Below are 22,332 nucleotides of genomic sequence, written 5' to 3'. Positions count from 1 at the left end.
ATACTACTGTAACAGATAAACCTCCACACACTTAAATGTAATGTTTGTATTGCAGTTTATTTGATCATTGTACAAATACTCAAGTACCTCAAGCAAAGGTGCCAAAAAGTATCCCAAATGTAAAAAGCTGTATACATTACAAGTCCCTGGACGACAGTTGACATGAAAATTGTACAATTTGCAACACATTTTCACTTTCACTTTTTCACGTAACAACTGTATACAAATGGCAGAGGATCATAAAAAAAAGCCCTTTTAGTTAAAGAAAATAAAAGATTTAATTAAGAAACCTTGGCAGAGTGATGGCGTTTCCCTCTGCTTCACATAAAGACACCTCATGCTGCTCTCATTAAGCTGCTCCAGTGTTCCCACATTGTTCTGCTCTGACGTGTCACACAAAGAATTCCCTGTTCGGAGCGTTCATCCCCTCTGAAGTCAACACCAGCTGAGCTATGACTAAACATGTGGCGGGCGGCCAGGATAAATGTGTGTCTGCATGCCGGCGAGTTACTATGATACATGTTTTCTGTGTGATGGAAAGCACGATCGTGTGAAATGTGGTTCAGGCAGGGTACGATTTGGGATCGGCACTGCGGCGTTTGAGCTTCTCTGGGTTGTTCGAGGCCATGTGAGAAAAGTCCCTGAATATATCCTGGTAGGTTTCATCACCTGGAACAGAAAAAAGAAGAAGACATTAGCCTTAAAGCTTGACATTTAAAAGTATTGTAAGCAGTTAAATGAATGCCTCTCTCTTGTTTAAACCATATATTTTATTCTGGATAACTCTCCAGGAGAGAAATTCAGTCTTACAGGCCCGCCAACTATTCCCTGAACACATTAAGGGTTGTAGCCCCAAAGCAAAAGCATGCATCTGAACAAGTAAACACACATGCACTTTACCTCTTAGTTTGCAGTAGGTGGCACACTGCACAAGCAGTTGAGAGCAGCTGGGCATCTCAGCGGGCAGAAGAGTGCACACAACAAAGACACACATTGATAAAGCACGTAAAATACTGACCAGCAGTGTTTTCAAGCACACGAAAAAAAAAAAAAAGCATCACATTTCCATTCCTTCACGAGTGGATTGATTACAGCTTACACGAGAAACAAAAAGCCACTTAAAGGACATGAAAGAATGGACTTTGCAGCTTGAGAAGGAGCCACATGACAAAATGCAAACAAACCCGCTGTTAACCTTAAGCTTGCGGTCGGAGCTGCGACTCTTATTCATAACACACTGCGTCGCCATTCACAGAATAGCAGGATAAAACCGTCCTTCAGAAACCCAAAAATAAATGTAGCTTACACAACTGGACTGAAGAGCCCAATTTAAATATACACAATGAAAACAGAACACTGTGTATATTGTATTTAAAATATATCTAAAATATACAGTATCAGATCAAATAGGCCTGACAGAGGTCTATACAGGGTTTTCAAAGTGCAGGGTGTTGTGCGTTTGTAATTAAAAGTGCGATGTGGACTCCCATCACTCTCCCTTTCTGTTTCACCAGACATTCTCCTGTATTTAATATACAATATATATATATATTGGATATATTAAATCTGTTATTGCTTCCTTTACGCTGTCGTACCCTGTGCTCTGGTTCTCGTGGTTTACAAGAACCTGATGTTATGCTTTCTAAATGAAGGCAATTACATTTGTATCTGATGCAAGTGTCCTTCAATGATATGTCTTAAACCACATGACACTGCAAAACCAGTGATTGTGATGCTTAATAACGTTTAGCTTACAATCAGAAACAGCTGATCAGTCTCACTGCCTGTCTCTTGGTACCCCCTCTAATCATTATGCCCCCCCAGAGCCCAGCCACTTATATGGTTCTTTATCGCCTGTAGGCCCTTTCTGGTGTGAGCCCGCCCACCTCCTGTCCCTCCAATTGAACCCCCAGACCCATGCCCCCCCGAGTGACCTGATTGGCCAAACGCTCCGTCCATCTCCCGCATCTCCTTGTTCATTTTGGCGATCCGCAGCCTGCAAGGGAGCAGAGCAGTTAGAAAAGCTGATGTTGTTATACAGCTTGTATCGTCACTTGTCGTTTTGTTGTTGACTCAGACACTCACAGAGTGACGATGTCAGCGTTGGCGGTGTCCACGGCGATGGATATGGGGTCTTTCTGTGTCTTGTCTCTGGCGTTGTAGTCTGCTCCTCGCTTCAAGAAGAGACAAACCAACCTGGGAAAGAAAAGAGAGGCAGAAAGTGTGTGAGAGTGTGTGTGACTAGCATTGACGCCCAAGTCTAAGAACAATGATCTGACCGACGAAATCCTCCATTCTGTAGCCAGGACATTTCAAGAATCAGTTTGAAGGTTCTTTTCCTGAGTTGAAGTTCCTCTGGCTTTGTAGTTTGTGGAGCCGAAAAGGTACTTAGGACCCTAAACTTTCACAACGCTGATTTTCAACGTACATTAAAAATGGAATTGTTAAATTAAAGTCTGCAAAAAATGTTGGCAGACTTCCTGATAATCAGTAGGCTCCAGAAAAAATGGGCTTCATGTTATCTGCCTTGGAATGAAATATTTGACATCACTATGAATACATCAACTGCACAAAATTATGTAATGCTTTAAGTATTTATTTCGTTCTTTGTGCTTGGATTTAACACTTTACAACACAGGCATGTTATATGGGCAAACAGGGTGAATCTACTTAGCTTTGTTTCCAGACCTGGGCGTTCCTGGACTGCTAAACACGTTTTCTTTGAGTGTGTGTAGAAGTATGTATACGTAACCAGTTTTTCTACACTTGCACTTCTGCATAAGGCTCTGACCTGTGTTCGTGTCTATTTATCTGAGGATAAGGTTTAGGGTTTTCTCTCTGTTTGTAGGCCGAATTACATGAAAAGCACTAGCAAGTTTTTCCTTAAACTTGGTGGAATGTACAAGTATGTATTAAGTGGCCAAGGGAGGAACCCATTACATTTTGTACTGGACCAGAATCAAGGGGCGAAAACATAAATTATTTGCAAGAATAGGTATTTTTCTAATCTTTGAGGTTTTGTCTGCATACTTATCTTTATTTTTGCGTACGAGATCAGTCAGTGTTGTCACCCTGATGGCGTTTTTAAAATATCTTTAAAGTGGACCTATTATATATATTGGAATAATATATTGTAGGGCCATACCTATATAAAACATGTCTGTGAAGGTCATGCATTTTAGCCATGCCTCATTTCGCTCTTTTCCAGCCCTGTTTTTGCAAGAGCTGATTCTGTGGCAAATGAGCTGCAGCTGACCACGAGCGTCATGTTACCATGCCATGCTGTTACCATGCATGCCACGCAACCTCTCATTCCCCTGATAGGTGGAGAGTTGCCCATATAGGCGGAGCACCCCGTTTCTGACGTCAGAACCATTTCAAATCTGGATCAGTCTGTATCAGATCCGTTTTTAGAGATGTGGGTATGGAGGAAAAGAGAGAGGGTTGTGTTTTCTGACACTTGGTGAGTTCCCTGACACACCGGGGACACATATTCATGTATAAAAGACGTACAAAAGTTTATTTTGCATGATAGGTCCCCTTTAAGTTGTACTTATGATGGATCCTTGACTAACGAATTCAGCTTTTTTCACTGTGTCACCTTTTCTTTGTCCCTGTGTTGGTGATCTTTTATAAAAGTGAGTGTGATACAGCATGTGTGTGTGTGTGTGTGTGTGTGTGTGTGTGTGTTGTGTGTGTGTGTGTGTGTGTGTGTGTGTGTGTGTGTGTGTGTGTGTGTGTGTGTGTGTGTGTGTGTGTGTGTGTGTGTGTGTGTGTGTGTGTGTGTGTGTGTGTGTGTGTGTGTGTGTGTGTGTGTGTGTGTGTGTGTGTGTGTGTCCTACCCAGTGTGACCCAGGATGGTGGCGTGGTGCAGCGGTCCTCTCCCGTTGCTGTCTGCCTGGTTGACGTTCGCTCCGTTCTGCAGCAGGAACTCGCCGGCTGCCAGGGCATTCTGGTAAGAACACCGAAATTGTATTTTTAACCAACACACAACTTACATCATGGTCTCTGAACTATCACCTCGTTCTACGGATTAGCGGTGAATGTGCCCTAAAGGCTGCAAAATGATGCATGGGAAGCCGGGTAGCCGAGTGCAGCTAAAGAAACGTAACATGATATGCTAAAGCTGAATGTCATGCCCTCCTCACCGCAGAGACGGCCTGGATCAGAGGCGTGCTGGACTCCTCGGTCACGTTGACCCAGTTGACGTTGGCTCCGTGGGCCAGAGCGTCGGCCATGACAGGGAAGTTCTGCAGGGCTGCTGATCGATACAGCAGCGCCCCGGGGTGCAGCCCGCTCAGGTCCTCCTCTTCCTCCTCCACTTCTGAAATGAGCAAAGGTTCAACTTTTAGTTTTATCAGAGCGAAAGTTAGGCTTTGACACCGTTACTTCCTCTTCCTGTGTGCGTTCGTGTTTTATCTCACCTTTGTGTGTATTATTCTTCTGGACAAGGTCAGTGGGGCTGGGGCTCAGTCCTGAGGAAAGGCAGAGATAGAGGCAGGATTATTGGTTTAACCCACTGACTGCAACAAAACACACACACACACACACACAAAATACAGCAGCCTTTAGGATTAACAACTTCTGCTGGTTCACCACCGTTGGGGATTGTGTGTTTGTGTTTGGTTGACATCAGCAGGAGTTTAAAGAGAGATGCGCTGGACAACAAGCAGCCAGCTGGGTTGTTGGACCCCCTAAAGCCCGCTGGTTTCCACCCGTCAGTCCTGACTGTGTTTACCTGGGAGACGAGGCAGCGTGGCTCGGTTCGGCTTGGGTTTGAGCGGCGGCCGCTGTGTGTTCCTCTCCTGAGTGAGCGCTCGGTTCCTCCTCTGCAGGGCCGGCCTGCCGGTCTCGGGCAGCTTTTGGATGAACTTCTTATCAACGTACTTTGACCGGATCCATGACTCCTTGTCTCCTCTAAGCGACAAATTGGAAGATTAGAAATAAAAGGATGATGAGAATGAATATTTCTCTCACACAAAACAAACAAAAGAAGCCGTCATGCTGGGTAGTGTTTGTCAGTGTGTTTCTGGTTCGACTTGTTCTCAGCGGGACTCCGCAGCTTGCTTGCGCAGCTGTGAGACAAGAATGCTTCACACAAGTCCCTGAGGCGTTAAGTGTCTTTTAATTAAGCCATACATTCAGTTATAAAGAGCTCTATATAGGACTCATTTAATTACGGCACAAGCTGTCTACAGTATAAGAGCTATTAAATCAATCTACAGAATAAAAAATAGTCCAGAGGAAATTCAAATAAAGAACATAAGCCCAGACAAAACAAGACTGCAGAAAGCTTGCAGCCTCACAGCAAGTGTGCGCAGGACATTTTAGTCACAACGTTAATGAAGTGTGTCATGTACCTGTGGCACTTCCTGTCTGCTGCGACAAAACAGAGAGGGGAAGAGGAAGTAAATAAATAAGGCTGAAAGAGTTGCAGGCTGCTGATATAATCACCCGTCTCCCACAGGGACCTTTGCAGTCGGTACATTTTTAGAGCTCAGCCACGAGAAACTGATTCTCTCTACACACATCAGTCTTTCAGAGCTAATTCACACACGCGCGCACACACACACACACACACACACACACACACACACACACACACACACACACACACACACACACACACACACACACACACACACACACACACACAGGAGGTGAAACAAGGGATTCTTTAATCAATGTTCAAATAGGCAGAATTCAACCTTAGTGTAATGCCATGAAAGTGACAGCAGGAGGAGATGAAGAGTGTGTTTCTCTGATGAGTGATTTTGCAACTATACCAACAGTCCTTTGATCCAAAGCTCAGGCAAATAAAACAAATTGCCCAAATCAGTTGCTAAATAAACACATGTATACATGATTACATTAATATGTTAAATACAAACAAAATGTGTAAACTTCTATAAATATGTACGTAACTAGTATGGCTTTATTGTAGGGCTGCTCAATTTAATCGCGATTACGATTATGCCTTGCATCGATTACGAAAACAACGTATTCGAAATAAAACGATTATTTTTTTATTATTATTATTACTTTTTTTTTTTAAATACTTTTTTTTTTTTTGGTTTTTCAGTTGAATTAAACTTAAAGTTCAGGGTAATCAACTGTTAAAAACATACTGTTCAAATGTTTTTTCTCCAATAAATGGATGTTTTCAAAGTCAATGAATAATCGCATTTACAATTATTGACCCAAATAGTCGAGATTATGATTTTTGCCATAATTGAGCAGCCCTACTTTATTGTGGTGTGGCCTCATTTCTTACCCCTTAACATGTTTTGCAATGTGATCACTATGTGTACTGACATCCTATTTCATTACTAGTTTCTAAAGTAGACTTTCTGCTGAAAACATGGCATTTAAAGTCCAATCCCAAGAGACCCCCGATGACATCACGGGGGTCATTGTCCTCCGGAGCCAAATAAACATTACACAACAGTTTTCACAGACTGGGTAGTACTTTCTATAAGGATTAAGCTGCATTACATAATGTGAAATCATTCAAACGTCACCGTAATGTCTGTTAGTTTGTACCTGGGACTGGTGGGGTGGGGCTTCTTGATGGTGATCTCATCGATGCGGGCCTCGTAGATCCTGTTGATTACCAAGTTTCCTAATTCACACATCAGCTAAAAGAAAGGAAAGAAATTAGGAGAGTTTAGTTACAGTAAGCAATTACACAAGTCGTTGCATAATCATATACACAGTGGCACTTCTTGTTAACGCAGGAAATGCGATAATGACCTTAATAAGCTCCGGCTCCCAGGAGTCCAGTGTGAGGGAGCGCACTTTGGAAAAATGGACTCCCAGGCTCCTGTTGGAGGAGCAAAGCATTTCAGATGATGTTTCAAGCCAAGTGTGTGTATAGGTGTGTGTGTGAGTGTGTGTGTGTGTGTGTGTGTGTGTGTGTGTGTGTGTGTGTGTGTGTGTGTGTGTGTGTGTGTGTGTGTGTGTGTGTGTGTGTGTGTGTGTGTGTGTGTGTGTGTGTGTGTGTGTGTGTGTGTGTGTGTGTGTGTGTGTGTGTGTGTGTGTGTGTGTGGTGTGTGTGTGTGTGTGTGTGTGTGTGTGTGTGTGTGTGTGTGTGTGTGTGTACCTGTGTATTCCTGAGCAGACGATACAGAGCGTGATGCCCAGGTTGATGGAGGCCCAATCAGGACCGGGCTCTCCGCAGTCGCAGCACTGCTTGTTCCCCACGATCGCTTGGACCTCCTCCAGCGCCGTGCAGACCTTACTCTCCTGTTCCCCCCCGCCGCCCCCCCCCTCCTATCAAGCTGCTGGCTGACACTGAGTTGCAGCGCTGTCTCTGGTAAACACACACACACAAAGAAAGACACACACAAAGAGGACTGAGGAGACGGACAAATGCACGCAGCTTCCTCCGTATTTGCAGAATAAACTCCCACTGAAAATGTAGATGTAGAAGATGATGTGTGTGTATTATTGGTGTGTGTGTGTGTGTGTGTGTGTGTGTGTGTGTGTGTGTGTGTGTGTGTGTGTTCTCACTGGGCTATGTGTGTCCTCTCTGTGCTCCTGAAAGGCCGATGCGATGCTGTTTTGAACGGCACTGATCCACGCCTGCTGCTGCCTTTCTGAGTCTGCCTGCAACATACAACTCCTACACACACACACACACACACACACACACACACACACACACACACACACACACACACACACACACACACACACACACAAAATGAGAAATACAAGTGTACAAATTCTTCTGCTTGACGCTGTAATCCAAGCACTTAACACTGATGAACATTCATCGCCCTCCCTTAAATACACGTATGCATGGTTGCACAAGCACGCTCGCCCACACACACACACACCCACTCACTTTGATGGGGAGACCACTTCAAACAGAAACCGCCTCTCGTTGTCTGCACTAGGCTTGACCGTGCAGAGACGCAAGTCCTCCACCACAACCGTAGGTTGTTCCTGAGAGACAGCGGGTAATAATACGCAGCATGTTATTACGAGCATTTTGTTCTATGTTTGACAACTTTAAAAATAGAGACACTGAGATATACCTTGAATTTCTTCTGATACACCAGCTGATTTTTCTGAATAGAAAACCAACGCCTGGAGTGGAGAGAGAAAACAGAAAGGTCAAGGATTAAGCCCTCAGAAAGAACACTTAAGAAACACAGTTGACATTTGAGTACTCTTTGTGAGACTCAAGGAAGGAGAAAAGCAAAGCAGATGTTCAGTGAAGGAGATGTTGAGGGAGAACTCGTACCTGCTCCAGGTCTTGAAGGCGTTGCTGGCTCTTTTATAGAGGTATCCCTCCATGGCGATCCCATTTGGTGCGTCAGGTTTAAAATCCATGATGGAGTCATCATAGGACACATCCTGGAAATATTCAAACAAAACAAGTCAATACATTTGTAGTGGTTTGAACATTAGGATTACAAAGACAAGTATACCTGTACAAGTGTTGTGTTACCTTCTTCTTGATTGCTGCGTGTCTTTGCTCCATGTCCCTCTTCTCCCGGGCTGAGTTGAGGACAAACTGAGTGTGCTGACAAACAGAAACCGACACAGAGGTCAGACACAGATATTGATCTATATAATGAATCCACTTCTAATAATGCAGCATCAAGAGTTTTGAAAAGCTTGAATATGTATAATTTATTTGTAGTGTGTTCAAAGTGAAACAGGCAGCGAGTAGGTACTTTGATCAGCAAGCGAATAATCAACATTAGGGCTTAAAACCAAGTCCAACATTTAGCTATTCTACAAATCAACAACACATCTTTAACTGAATATGATGTATATAGGAACCATTTGCATTTAAATACATTCGGTAAGGAAAAAAACAACCCATAAAATATGAAAATTACAACAAAAAAAGACATGTATTACAAAATATTAGCCAACAAGTGTTCTGAAAACATGCGCAGGCATAATTGCATGGACTCTGATGTACGGACACATGTTTCTCCTTTATTGTATTCATCCCATTTATTCACTGTACTAAAGGACAACTTTCCCCTCTTTCCTCTCCTCTCTGACATGACATGAAGTCAGAAATGCAAGTTCAGAATAGGTTATCACTCCTGAAGTCTTTGCTCACAGAAACAGGAAGTAGGAAGTGTTGTACCTCTTCCTACATCCTGCGTCAAACTGAAGGATAACACTTGTGGAATCTGTTCAGGGTGTTATCCCTAATGTCCCTCTCTCATCTGATAATTCTCGCTACTATCGTTTCCTGATGAAACAGGAAGAGCATTTGTGCGGTTTGATCTGCCAGTAACGCTGACAAATCATTTCCTGTTTTAAAACACGCTAAAACACAATAATCCTGCTGATGTTCAAGGCTGCAAAACGGTTTCAAACAGCAGGAATTTAAACACACACACACACACACACACCACACACACACACACAGCGATGTGAAATATTTCCTGTTGTTGCTCACTTTTTCCGGTCACAGTAGAAATGTGATGTCAGCTTGTAACTAGGCCCCGCCCCTTAGAGAGACACCAAGAACTCTTCTGATGCAACTTTCATCCAAACTTAAGATTCTAGATACCATGTTGGTCATTATGCACACATATGTTCAGGTTTATTTTGACCAATAACATGTTTGAATGTTTGAAGGATGCTGAACTCTCTCCCCTCCCTCCCTCCTCTCCCTCTCCCCCCTCTGACATCTCTCCCCTGACCTCTCCACCTTTCCCCCTGCCCCAAATGGACCTGGACTTTAACCACACACACACACACACACACACACACACACACACACACACACACACACACACACACACACACACACACACACACACACACACACACACACACACACACACACACACACACACACACACACACACACACACACACACACACACACACACACACACACACACACACACACACACACACACACACACACACACACACACACACACACACACACACACACACACACACACACACACACACACACACACACACACACACACACACACACACACACACACACACACACCTCATCCAGCACCAGTCACTTTTCTACCCATCTCCGCTGCTACTGCACTGAAACTTTACTTTGAACATCATTTTCTCTTTTGCACTAAAGAACTTGTGGATTGTGTTTTTTTTTTAATATTATTAACTAGTACTTATTACTACTATTACTTAGTTTTATACCCCGTTTATCTAGGCCATTTTTGTATCTTGTCTTATGTATATATATGTCCCACTGTGAGACTGCGAGAAACGGTATTTCAAGATTCCTGTATGTATAACACATTTTTACAATAAAGCTGACTTTGACTTTTGACTTGAAAGCTGTCTTGTTGTCTTGTCTTGTCAGCATGTGGTGATCTTCTCCTTAAAAGGCAAACTCTGTTTCATTTGTTTATATTTTTTTCAATATAAAAAAGGCAATGTTTAAAACCCAAGAAAAATGTTGTGGGAAATTCAAATATTTCATTATTTTCCTTCCACTTAAAAATCGCATTTATTTTTAAATAAGAAGAATTGTTGGAAAAAGGCTAAAATACATTTACATTTTAAAATCTAAAATGTCATGTGCAACAGAATCAAGACTAGGTTAAATGATGAGTTAGTCATGCCCTCCATCACACATGTGTAGGTGCATTGAGTATATCATTAGAGCTAGGATTCACTTAGCCTAGCTTAGCATAACGACTTGAAGCAGGGTCCAACAGCTACGTCCACAGTTGAACAATAAGCTTGAAAATTGAATTATTACTAATAGGTATATCTTAAACTTTAAAAAGGTAGGCCAAGGTAGGCAGTTCCCTCCACTGCTACGCTAAGCTAATCATCTATAGGCGAAAGCCCTGCTGCACACACCCGCAGGCGATACACTGACCCCTCCATAACCGCATGCTCAATATTTTCCTTTTCTTAGACTCTTAGGAAGCACTTTGTTTCCATTTCCTGCCCAGCTGTTATTTATTTAGAAAATGCGATATTGGCAGATAACACGATTGCCTAAAGATACAACGGAAACAGAGGAAATGAAAACAATCTGGTTTTAAGAAGCAATTACCTCTTCATTGAGTTTTAGTCTATACTCGTCCATTTCTGAGAGAGACTGGTGGCCGTGTTGGAAGAGCTGAGCCTGGGCCTCCATCAGTGACAACATCTGACAGAAAGCATGACAGTATTCACAAAAAATTCACATACATTTAAAACATTTACAGACCATGTATTTATGCAAGCAACAAAATGAACTGCATTTAGATCAACGTGAACTCACTGCCATCAGGATGTCTGTCTTCTTCTTGGCCTCAATGACGTTAATCTGAAACAAAAGAAGCAGTGGTTTGAGACCGTGTTCATCCGTCCAAAAACAGAAAAACTCAACAGCCAGTTAAACTTCTGGGAGCCGTAGCCACAAGTCTGGAGAGAAGCCCCGAGGCAAACCTGTTATCATTCAAAACAGCAAAGCACAGCTATAATTAGCCCGCTGTTGTGTGTCTTATCCAGGCTGGTTTTGGTACCTGAATGCCTGGTTATGAGGCTGGGTTTCTCCTTCAACCAGTTTTGGTTGACCGTTTAATTAATTGTTTTCTTATCATGTTAAAATTCCCGCTATATATCATATTGTTTTTATGCCAGCAAATGTACACGGATATTTGTAGTACTGATTTCATCTGTGTAACTATTATTTCAGTAGGACATTTGATTTGCATGCAGGCTGTACTTAGTACAAAGGACACCTGCGTACACTGATGTCAACAACAGAGAAAGCAGTAGCTAAGGACAGAAAAGTAAAAAAAATATACAGAATTCATAAAAAGAAAATATTGAAAAATATATATACAAGCCAAAAATAAAAGATATGCAAAGGATAATATCAGGTGTAATGCCAAATATATATAATAGAGCTTAATAAAGTGCCAGTCCTGGTAACATGAAGAGTCTGGTTGAGTATTCTACCACTTTTCTTTGGATAACCTAGGCTACTTTCAAGATTCATATTAATAATAGAAAAGTCTGTGGTAGTATTACTTTTGCTTTTTGTACTTAGTCCACAAATCGTCTAAAGTGAATCTCTTTTTTTCCAGTAGCCCAACAAAGTAAAGAAGTATTTTTCTATTTTTACTTCATCCAGTAATCTTTCTCACCTCCAGGACGTAATCCAGGGCCTCCGACCTGAAGGTCCTGCGTGCGTTCAGCAGAGCGTTGCTGGCCTCCTCCACTTCATGAGGTTTCCCTCGAAGGGCCTGAGCGTTCCTCACCAGCGCCCCCTCCAGACATTCACTGCCGCGCTCAAACTCCTTGCGTACATCCTTAAACCGACGGACATCCCTGGGAGGAAGGATGGAAGGAAAGAGAAAAATGCAATCCTTATTATAATAGCCAAGGAGGTTATGTATTCGGTTTCTTTATTTCTTTGTTGTGTAAAAACCAGTGGTCGATTTTATTTAAACTTGGTAAAAGGATGTTAATGGCCCAACAAAGAACCCATTGAATGTTCAGAGTGGATCCAAATAATGGAGTGGATAGGGTCGATGATCTCCAAATGCCCAATTCACTTTTTTGGGGGATGTTAAATGGTTATATGAAAGATGTGAGCCCAAAGGATCAAAGCACATCACTGGCTATGAGACATCGATTCTCTCATCTATTCTACCATATCATTACCAGTAATAAGCGCAAGACAAAGCACAAGAAGAAGTCTGATGAAAGCATCATAATCCCCAAATTGTATTCAATGTGTGTGCTAATGGTTAGCAGACATCTAGATGAAGAACAAAAAGGTCTCACTCTTTCACAAAGTTCTGCAGCTTCGTCTTGACCGTCTTCTGTGTGGTTTCAATCACTTCCTAATAAGGGGAAAGGAGACAGAGACACATGTATCGCAGTGAGCACAGATAACTGGTAAATGTGTTCAACGGTGAGCTGAAGCCTTGTTTGACCACAAACTGCTGCGGATAAGAAATGGAGATGGTGGTGTCAAAGGCTGAGAGACTCCGACAGAAAGACACAGACAGACTCACCTCCTGGGCGACCAAGATGATAGACAGCTTTTTGGAAAATTTGTCCAAACACTCCTGTGGGACAGACATCGTAGATTAAACTCTCTTCAATGTTTTACAGCATCGTCATTTCATTATATCTCTGTTAAGTAGGATGGTGCAGATTGTGATTACGGTTCCAATTTAGTCTATCCAGCCTCATTCAAACCCATGTTGTGCCAACAACGTTACCTACTGTATAGAGAAAATCTGTTAAAGAAATTAAACAAAGTAGTATATCCCAGATTGTATTAAAACGTATAATAGTATAATCAGTACTGCAATAGTCAATAGTTACTAATGTGTGATTTTCTTCTCTTTAGTATTGCTTGCATTTTTTTCCTTCTATGCCACTGTTGCTGTAACACTGTAAATGTCTGTGGGACTAATAAAGGAATTCTGATTATAATTAAACTAACGCTTTTTCAAGTAAATGTGACGTGACATGTGTGGGTTTTTTCACCTCCATGGTCTTTTCCCCGGAGCATTGGTGTCCCAGCTCCCGCAGGCCGTTGACGAAGCTCTTGCTGGTCTGGCAGTAGACTCTGCCGGCCTCCAGCATGGCATGGCATTGTTTCACAAGCTGGATGACACAAACATGCAACACCACAGTCAATTTCATCCTGAATAAGCAAACTAGAACCAATCGGGGTGACTAATGGTTGGTCATAATCAGTAGGAATAATGAAACATTATGGGTTATTCCAGGGGTCCACACATTAAAGCAAAGAAACAACAGCCAGAGTTAGAGTGTTATTGTTGCAGAGTGTAATTACAGTGCATGAATATTACCCCTAGCTTAAATGCTGTCTGGAGTTCATTGAACTGCATTACAGCTTGAATGTAAAGGATTTTTGGTTTGAATGCTGCTTTCTCATTTATATGTGAGAGAAATATTTGAATTGATGTTACATCCAGGTTAAAAGACAACATTAGAATAGAGAATAGAGAATAGAGCTGTACTTAGTTGAAGTCAAACAAGCTGTTAACATGATACTGACTGACACATCATTTCATTGTAGGGTTGTTTTGGCTAACGTTGAAGCTAAGACCCCATTTACACGGGAGCGCAAACGGACCAAATTCGTTATCAAAAAAGTCTTCCGTTCACACGCATTCGGCTCATTTAACGTGTCCGTTCACACGAGACCATTGGAAACGCTGTAGTACATATGCCGGGCCTGTAAGTGGCGCTGTACTTCTGCTACAAAATACACCAAAAGCAGCGAAGAAGACCCCCGAGCATGGTTGCCATGGTTGCCCTTCTGTGTATGCCCCGCGGTAGATTTAGCAACATGTAGTTCATGTAATTCTCCATGTTTACTTGTTGCTGATGGTTGTGGTAGAGGAGCTGTAGATTTTGCACTAACATCTGTAGCATGGTCAGTAGCAGTAGCACTAGCAGTAGCACTAGCTACTGACAGTAGCTACTGTCAGTAGCTAGTGCTAGTGCTCCAGCAGTGAGCAGCAGAGGTGGGGCTATGGCTTCATCGTTATCAGGAAATGAACGTATAGGGCGTACACACTGAGCCGGTTGGCCCCCCGGAGCGTTCAGTTTGCAGATCTATCCACCTTGGGACCCGTTATCGTTTGCGGGGTCCGTTTCCGCGGTTCTTTTACGGCCTTGTGTAACGAACGGGCTATACGCGAGAGAAAAGTATCAGATACAACCCGTTTCGTTCTCGTGTAAGCACCGCCTAAGAGTGGCCTGTTTACATAGCCAACACACAAAAAGAAACATTAGCATTAATTGAATTCATGTGTCTGGCCACCTAATAAGACTGATAAAACCGGAAAGTCCAATATTCACTTATCTTTGAACTCTGTTACGGTATTTACCAATTTCTAAGTGAATTTGCCGGCTCTTTAGCTAGCTTGTTGTAGCTGAGTTTGAATAGTGTACAAAAACAGTAACACTGTGGAATATAAAGTCAAAAACAAACTGAAGGTAAACCTTGCCTTGCCTTGCCTATATATAAAAACCAAGCCAAATATGTGAAACTGAATTTAAAGCAGAAGAAAAGGTTTAAAAGGTTAAATAGACACCAAAATGTTAAGCCCATATATAATAGATAATTTATGTGAACCTGACCCTGGTATGTTATGAAATGTACCCTACATGCAGTCATCCTCGCGCATAGCCATAGGCCTACAGTGCATGCATGCCAACTTTTGCAATATATAATATAGCGCCTAGCGTGAGCTATGCTTAGGGACCTACCAGTCAAGATTATTTGTGCGTAGGGGTGCATCATCTGGCGCCTGGTCCTGGTCATCCTCGCCATTGCCCATGCCGTGAACTAACTCCATCACCTCGGGCTCGAACAAATAAGGACGTAATGGTCCATCGTCTGGCTCAATATTCTCACCATCGTCGCTTACTGAACCGGATTCAGATTCAGTTCCTAAAACTACATTTTCGCAGGAAAGCCGAGAGGATGTTTCTGACTCGCTATCATCACTGGATACCTCGTACAATCCTTCTTCTTTGTCTGGTATATTTGCCCTTCCACGTTCATTCTGCATGTTATTGTTTCGTCTTCCTGAGTTTTCCTCACTTCCGGTTTGGCTGACTCATCATTTCGTTTCTAAAAAAGTTCGGGGAAGCTGCAATAAAGTGCTTCTAACATGCGTAAGGCAATTATTATATTTTTTTAATCAGGTGTGATTGTTTTGGTACGTAATTATGCTTGTATATAAGTTAAAACGAAACTATTTGTGGTTCAATTTCCACTATCCCTTTAAGAGCCATGTCACCCAAACAGGTGTTTCCACTTATTGTGTTGATTAGACCTCTTCTCAGAACTGTGGTAACGTGACACAGACTGCACTTTAGGAACGATTATGTAAATGTTATCAGAGGAAACAACTAATTATTTATGTTGTAAATTAAAATGTGTAATAAAAGGAAGTAAAAAAAAAAATACCATACTCAATTCAGAACATGATGGTTTTTGAAGCTTCCGGCTCTAGCGTGACAGAAAGCTAGAATATGCTAATGTTAGCAAGTTTCAGACAGATGCTGCTGTTAACCTGACATTTCCAAATGACACTGCGGATTCATTTCTTCTTGTGCTGCGTTACGCTACATTTTAGCATTAACTGTTATCTTGTAAATGCCATTTGTGGCAACAGAGTACAATCTTCAGCAAAAGTTACATTACAGTTGAATGCTCCTTTTATTTGACACCTCTCTCCTCTTCAGTTAGCTTAGCTGTGCCTATTAGCAACGTAATCTCCCTTCTACTTTGTATTTCTACATTGAGTTTGATGACCTTGTTAATCCCAGCACAGGGTGTGAATATGAATGAGCTTTTAATATACTAATGTTTATTTAAGCTTATCCAACATTTACCCACTGCTTATATCCGATAAGCCACAGTGTGTCAACCTGTTTCCACTGAAGACATTTTGACATGTAGCCTACTTCACATGAATATTTCCATTTGATGCTACTTTATTCTTCTACAGTTACTTTGCACATTAAAATGTAGCATACAGAACATGTGTTCAGTTTGTTGAATATGGGATAGATTAAACAACCCTATAGAAGTTTTTAATCCATCTCTACTTTGACTACAACATCAACATGGTACTTTTGAAGGAGATTTACTTCTCGGTAATATCTTTACTGACCTCTTACTCCACCATGGTCTAAATAAGATTTTGGTAACTTCTCTCTGAAGTGTCATTCACACCTCGAACTCATTTCTGGCATTTATCTTACGGTCTGTTTCTCTTCCATGTCTGCAATCGGCATAACGGCATGATAACATGTAGCATGGTAGAAGCATAGAAAAAAATAAAAATAACAACTTATACTTTCTTTTCAATTTGAATTGAATGAATTAAAGATATCTCTTTCTTTCTTTGTCAGTAAGGTCAGAGTTCAGCAACAGAGCAACCACACTGGATATGGGAAGGACTCTGTTATTTCTGCTCAAGGACACTTGTACAGATAAAGGCTGCCTGAAGGATTTGAACCCAGTTTGTCCAGTTTTTTAACCACTGCATCTCCGTGCTAACATAAATCATTCCCTTGCATAACACTTTGCACTAGGGATAGTTTATCGAACAAAAAGGGACATTTAAGGCTTTACATCCCATGCTTTCTTTTTCTTTTGAGAAAGGAACAGAAACGCAACATGTGACCCATTCTTCAGAAGAATAGATCTGAAACGGTATCATGTTTTCACACAAACACATAATGAGGAATATGTTATCACATAGAAGCAGAACAAACAGTAGCGCTCACTGTTTTGGGACAATGATGGGGAAGCGTCTCCTGCAGCTACTTCCTGCTCACTGTCAGGTGAAAAATACCTCAACAACCGCCGCCCACCTCTCACTTCACTACCTCGACACACGAGCAGCATGTAACTGATAACTGCATGTAACTGATAACCGTCTGTGAAGTACTGGAAACCTTTTCAGACAGTGACTCAGTACGATATTATAATGGGGTGTGTAGGTCTATGTATCTCACCTTTTCTAACCGTGTCTCGAGTTCACTCACATCGGTTTGGACCATTTCAATTTCAGCTCTGAAACAGACAAATACAAAAAGTTACACGTCAAGTCTTGAGGTCAAAGGTCGCGAAACATTAGAGAGAGATCAATGCCAAACATTTTGCAATTTTACAAGAACTAAAGTCGAGTGCAAGGTGAAACTAATACTAAAATGATCAGCCAATTAATTGATCAGACATTGACAGATATGAATTTAAAACAATTATAATGATCTATTAATTGATTAGTGTACGTTCATTTTAACCAGTAACTTTATTTAATTGTACGCTAAATTATTAGACATATCATGATACTTCACAAACAGTGTGTTCAAAAATCTATTACTTTAAAAAATGTTTATCACACATTCTCTAAGGATAACCTCGTTACAACTCCAACAAATATATATACTCAACAGATGAACCAATGATGAAGATAATAATGATTGTAGTCTAAAAGTATAAAAGAATGGGGCTTTATGAAAATGATAAACGTGAAAATAATTCAAATGTCATGAATTCAATAAATTATCGCATCATTGTTTTTTATGGTTTATAATGCCTGTACCTCAATTTTAAATTGTACATTTCCATCTTCTCATATATAATGTATTTCTTCAAAATGATAAATTATTTGACTCTCATATCCCTCAAAGCTTCAAGTAATAAACCCATTGAACCCTGAATAATGAGTTGTGTTATGCCCTCAAGGAAGCTAGAGCTTCCCAAACTGCAATGTCTCATGAGATGGAAAATGCCTGTGCATCTTTTTATACTCACGTCATCGGAACATTATTGGTATTTATGGAAACCTGAGGTCTCGGGCAGCACTTCAAAAATAAAAATGTCTGTGGATTTGAACAAGGCTTAAGTGGAGACTCAGGCCTCTTGCAAGTATTTAGACTTTAGAGACAAATATCCAGCATGTTTTTTGCTCAATAATGGATTTATACAGTTCGCACAAAAGCTTCCCAGAAGTCATGTGCAGGGCTAGTTTGAAGTTTCTTGGTGCAACAGTCATCTGCCTCTCGTCTCTCCTCTTGCTAACAGCTCAAACATGTGGTTTCCGCCGCCTTCCACCAACAGTACAGAGAAACAGACAGAGGAAGAAAAAAAGTGGAGTGGAGAGAGGAGGGCCTGAAGACACAGTAACTGTTTGTGTTTTCTGTGTTTGTTAGTGCGGGGATGTTTGATTCAACGTCTGAGGTCATGTCCTCTTGAAATACGACCAAATGACAAGTCAGCTAAGGAGAGAGGGAAGGAGGAAGGTGTAAGATCTCTCCATTGAAGAGGCACATTCTGTTCACATTGCTCTGAGCAAGTGTCACAGCAAGAAAGCAAATGAAGAAAGCGCTAAAGCGAAGTTTCCGTCGTGGTTCTACCCACACTTCCTGTCTCCCCTGTTGATCACCTCGGCACATCTTGCCTCACTTCCTGTTGCCCTCCCACCTCGCTGTTTCCTAGCAACAGGAGGTAGCCCATTTGAGTCCTGAGCTGTCAGTGCAAATCTTTTCTGTCACATTCTCTGCTTACCTGTAGGAGTGACTGTGTTTGCATGCAAGATCACTTTTTCCTTCCCTTTCCCCCTCGCTGCTTCTTCTGCTCTCGCCCTGACTCGAGACCTCACTGATGCAGCTGGCAATAGTCAAACTTTCCACCACTGTGCAAGACACATTCGCAGAATAAGGCCAACAGAGAAAGAGAGGCCGAGGCTTTGGGACGGGAACATGCCAAATCAGCTGGAGGAGAAGACAGCAGCTACTGTGACTCAGGCAGGATGCCAACAGCCATCAGGGCACACCCAAAATCTGACAAACTCTCTCTAGAGCCGCTTGCAAAACCAATTTAGACACTTCCCTTTTGATTTCACCAGATGTTGGCTGTGTGTTGAAAGAAGATTGATTGAAGAATCTAGCTGGCATGCAGCAGATCAATATTGACAGCATTTAGGAACACTAGAGGCTTTTAATTACATTGTGAAGGCTTGAAGTAAGTCAAGTCAAGTGATATTAAAACTAGGGCTGCTCGATTATGGCAAAAATCATTATATCGATTATTTGGGTCAATAATTGATATCACGATTATTAAAAACGATGATCCATTTACTTTGAAAACATCCATTTATTGGAAAAAAACATTTGACCAGTATGTTTTTAACAGTTGATTACCCTGAACTTTAAGTATAATTCAATTGAAAAACCAATAATAAAAAAAAAATAATAATAATAATCGTTTTATTTCGATTGTGTTGTTTTCATAATCGTTGCAAGCCAAAATCGTAATTGCGATTAAAATACGATTCATTGAGCAGACCTAATTAAAACGCATCTGTATGAGTGAGATGTTGAGTGACAACAGGTTTAGGCTTCCGGTGTGTCAATGACACGTCAAAATTGAACACAGAGCAGACCTCAGATCAGGGTTTTTTTTAGCCCTGAAGGCCTGCATTTAGCTTCTCATTCCCCCTTATTGACCCCTAACACTTGCTATGATAGAACATGGCTTGAGCTTAGACCCAAAGATGCTGCTGACCAACACAATTGACTTGTAAGGTAACATTTAATGCCTTAAAAGTAATTTTTGGATACTTACGCACCATTTAAACAAGGCTATTGCATGAAAAACCTTCCGAAAAAGGAATATAATTGGAAGTATGTTGATTTTGAATCAGGATAATGAGGGGTTGGGGCTGCTGACTGTCAAAGTTGACTTCTTAGGTAACCATTTAATGCATTCAAAGTCATTTTGAGGCTTCTGCATAAAGACCATCCAAAAAATGAATACAATGTTGAGTTTGTATCAGAAGAGTGAGGTGTACGCTTCTTTTTTGCATCATTTTAAACTCCAGAAGGTGATTTGACACACTATCTGATGTGTTGTTGCTTCATTTTGATTGGCTACTTCACTTTTAGCACTAAAGCACATGTGAATCTCTTACCTGAAGCGGGGGGAGTCTTTCAAACACTCCTCAAAGTCCAGTTTGACTGTCATCCCTGCGTTTATAGTCGCAGATCACACTTTTCTGTATGTCTTTGAAGCCTCAGGAAGTTGACAGCAGCCTGGCACAGAACACACTGAATCCTCTTCGCTTTTTTAAGGCTCCTCACCGGCACTTTTTACTCATTCTTCTCCCTCTCGGAGCGTTTTCTTTCAAAAGTATAATTTGTATTCCTCCCGCAGCTCGTCCTGTTTTTGCTTTTTCTCTTCTGAAGGGACACCGTGTGCCTCGCGCATCCGAGGAGCCACAAAACCACTTGTGAATGAACGCAGATGATCATATAATTAATTATATCCTTGGAAATAAAAAGTAAGTTAGTCCTCGTTTCCGCTAGAAAGGATGCTGCACAAAGTTCCCTCTGCAAGGAAGTATCCTTATTGATCGATGTGTATTCCCAAATAAATAAGATTAAATCAGATGGAAACCGGTTGATGTTTCTCCTTCCAGAGACTGGAGTACTCTCTCTATCTTTCTCTCTCTCTCTCTCCTGACACACACACATACACGAGGTCCAACCCCCTCTCACACACACTATTTCCGGGTTTCTTACTCATGGCAAATTGTGGTAGGAAATTCTCTAAATTAAAGGTTACACTAAAAAGTCTCTAATATAACTTTGAGTCTAAATCTACTTGGTGAATCATATTGAAAAATGGAGTGTAATTATGTACTTTTCTCTGATAATGATATCATTCTACAGTAGGCACATGTGGATTATATTTGGTTTCTGCTTTTGCTGTGTATTCTGTTTTTCAGCTTCAGTGAAGTGTAAAACACATGCAGAGACTGGGTGTGTATTCTTGTCTGGCAACCTTCTTGGTTTCTTTTTTTGAGAGGTGAAAAAGGAAGTAAAGCCTTCTGAAAATGTATCTATCTAAAGTGGAAGCTTATCCTGCGACGATAAGGGAAATAAATAATGCAACATATGAAAGAACCACACTATGGTGAAAACAAGCATAAGTGAAAACTATAACTTACTTAATAAAAATGATGAAATAATGAATCAAAAATATGATACACTAACATAATCATGTCAATACTAAGCAGATAAATATAACTGTATACATAAAAGTCAAAGGTAAGGCTTAAATTAGTCAAAATGTGGTATAATACATTAAAAACAATGAGAATCTAAGTAAACCAAATACTAATTAAAAATATGAAATTATTTATACAATTAATTAAATTAATACATATGGGACAGTAATTACAAATGTGTATTATTACGTACTAATTCAGAAATAAACAATGACATTTTCAGGAAAATGAAACAAAGTCAACTCAAAATGATGAGATATTGAAAAAGTGTTTTATTCATTTTATGGCAGATAGAGGCTTCCATCATCTCACAAAAAAGCCAAACAACCATTTACAACGTGTTGGGCAACATTACACAAGCAATCTGCATGTTGCCATCATTACCACAGCCTGTAGTCAGACACCATGCAGCCTGTGGTTCAATGCTGAGCAGGGAAGTGTACTTACAGAGGATGAACAGCATTGTTTGTATGTTCTGCTTAGTTTTGTGTTGAAATGCAAACACATAATTTAAATTATCTGTTTCCATCCACCTCATGTTGTATGTGGCTCCCCCTGCTGATCATCCACAGCCACTGCAGTTCACGTAAAAACACTGTGACTGATTTCTTCCTTTACTTTGCTTCACGTTGAAAAGGATCTTATCTTGTTTTCTCTGTGAGGCTATCTTCAAAAAAAATCTAATTGCCTTGATGCATTCACTCACCACTGAACTGATGGGACGTCACATAAGGGGCATAGTTTGATATGTTGCTTAGTTGCTTCATCAAAATAA

The 22,332-nt window shown here is 41.0% G+C and overlaps 1 protein-coding gene across 1 annotated transcript; it reads right to left on the bottom strand.

Annotated features, from left to right (window-relative positions):
- Positions 1 to 38: 38 nt before the first annotated feature.
- Positions 39 to 20,994, bottom strand: acap1 (ArfGAP with coiled-coil, ankyrin repeat and PH domains 1). The gene is given in 24 exon segments (XM_034106594.2): positions 39 to 669; positions 1,935 to 1,996; positions 2,086 to 2,196; positions 3,843 to 3,952; positions 4,149 to 4,324; positions 4,425 to 4,475; positions 4,739 to 4,917; positions 6,544 to 6,638; positions 6,754 to 6,823; positions 7,103 to 7,270; positions 7,272 to 7,312; positions 7,513 to 7,624; positions 7,850 to 7,950; positions 8,043 to 8,094; positions 8,252 to 8,364; positions 8,459 to 8,533; positions 11,039 to 11,134; positions 11,249 to 11,293; positions 12,120 to 12,303; positions 12,763 to 12,821; positions 12,996 to 13,049; positions 13,477 to 13,596; positions 17,500 to 17,557; positions 20,460 to 20,994. Coding segments are annotated over 24 exon segments (2,292 nt in total). The 5' UTR covers positions 20,513 to 20,994; the 3' UTR covers positions 39 to 562.
- Between the last annotated feature and the right edge of the window lie 1,338 nt (positions 20,995 to 22,332).

The sequence above is a fragment of the Pseudochaenichthys georgianus genome, chromosome 18 (genome assembly GCF_902827115.2).
Source record: "Pseudochaenichthys georgianus chromosome 18, fPseGeo1.2, whole genome shotgun sequence".
Lineage (NCBI taxonomy): Eukaryota > Metazoa > Chordata > Actinopteri > Perciformes > Channichthyidae > Pseudochaenichthys > Pseudochaenichthys georgianus.
This window is presented reverse-complemented; position numbering and strand designations above follow the sequence as displayed.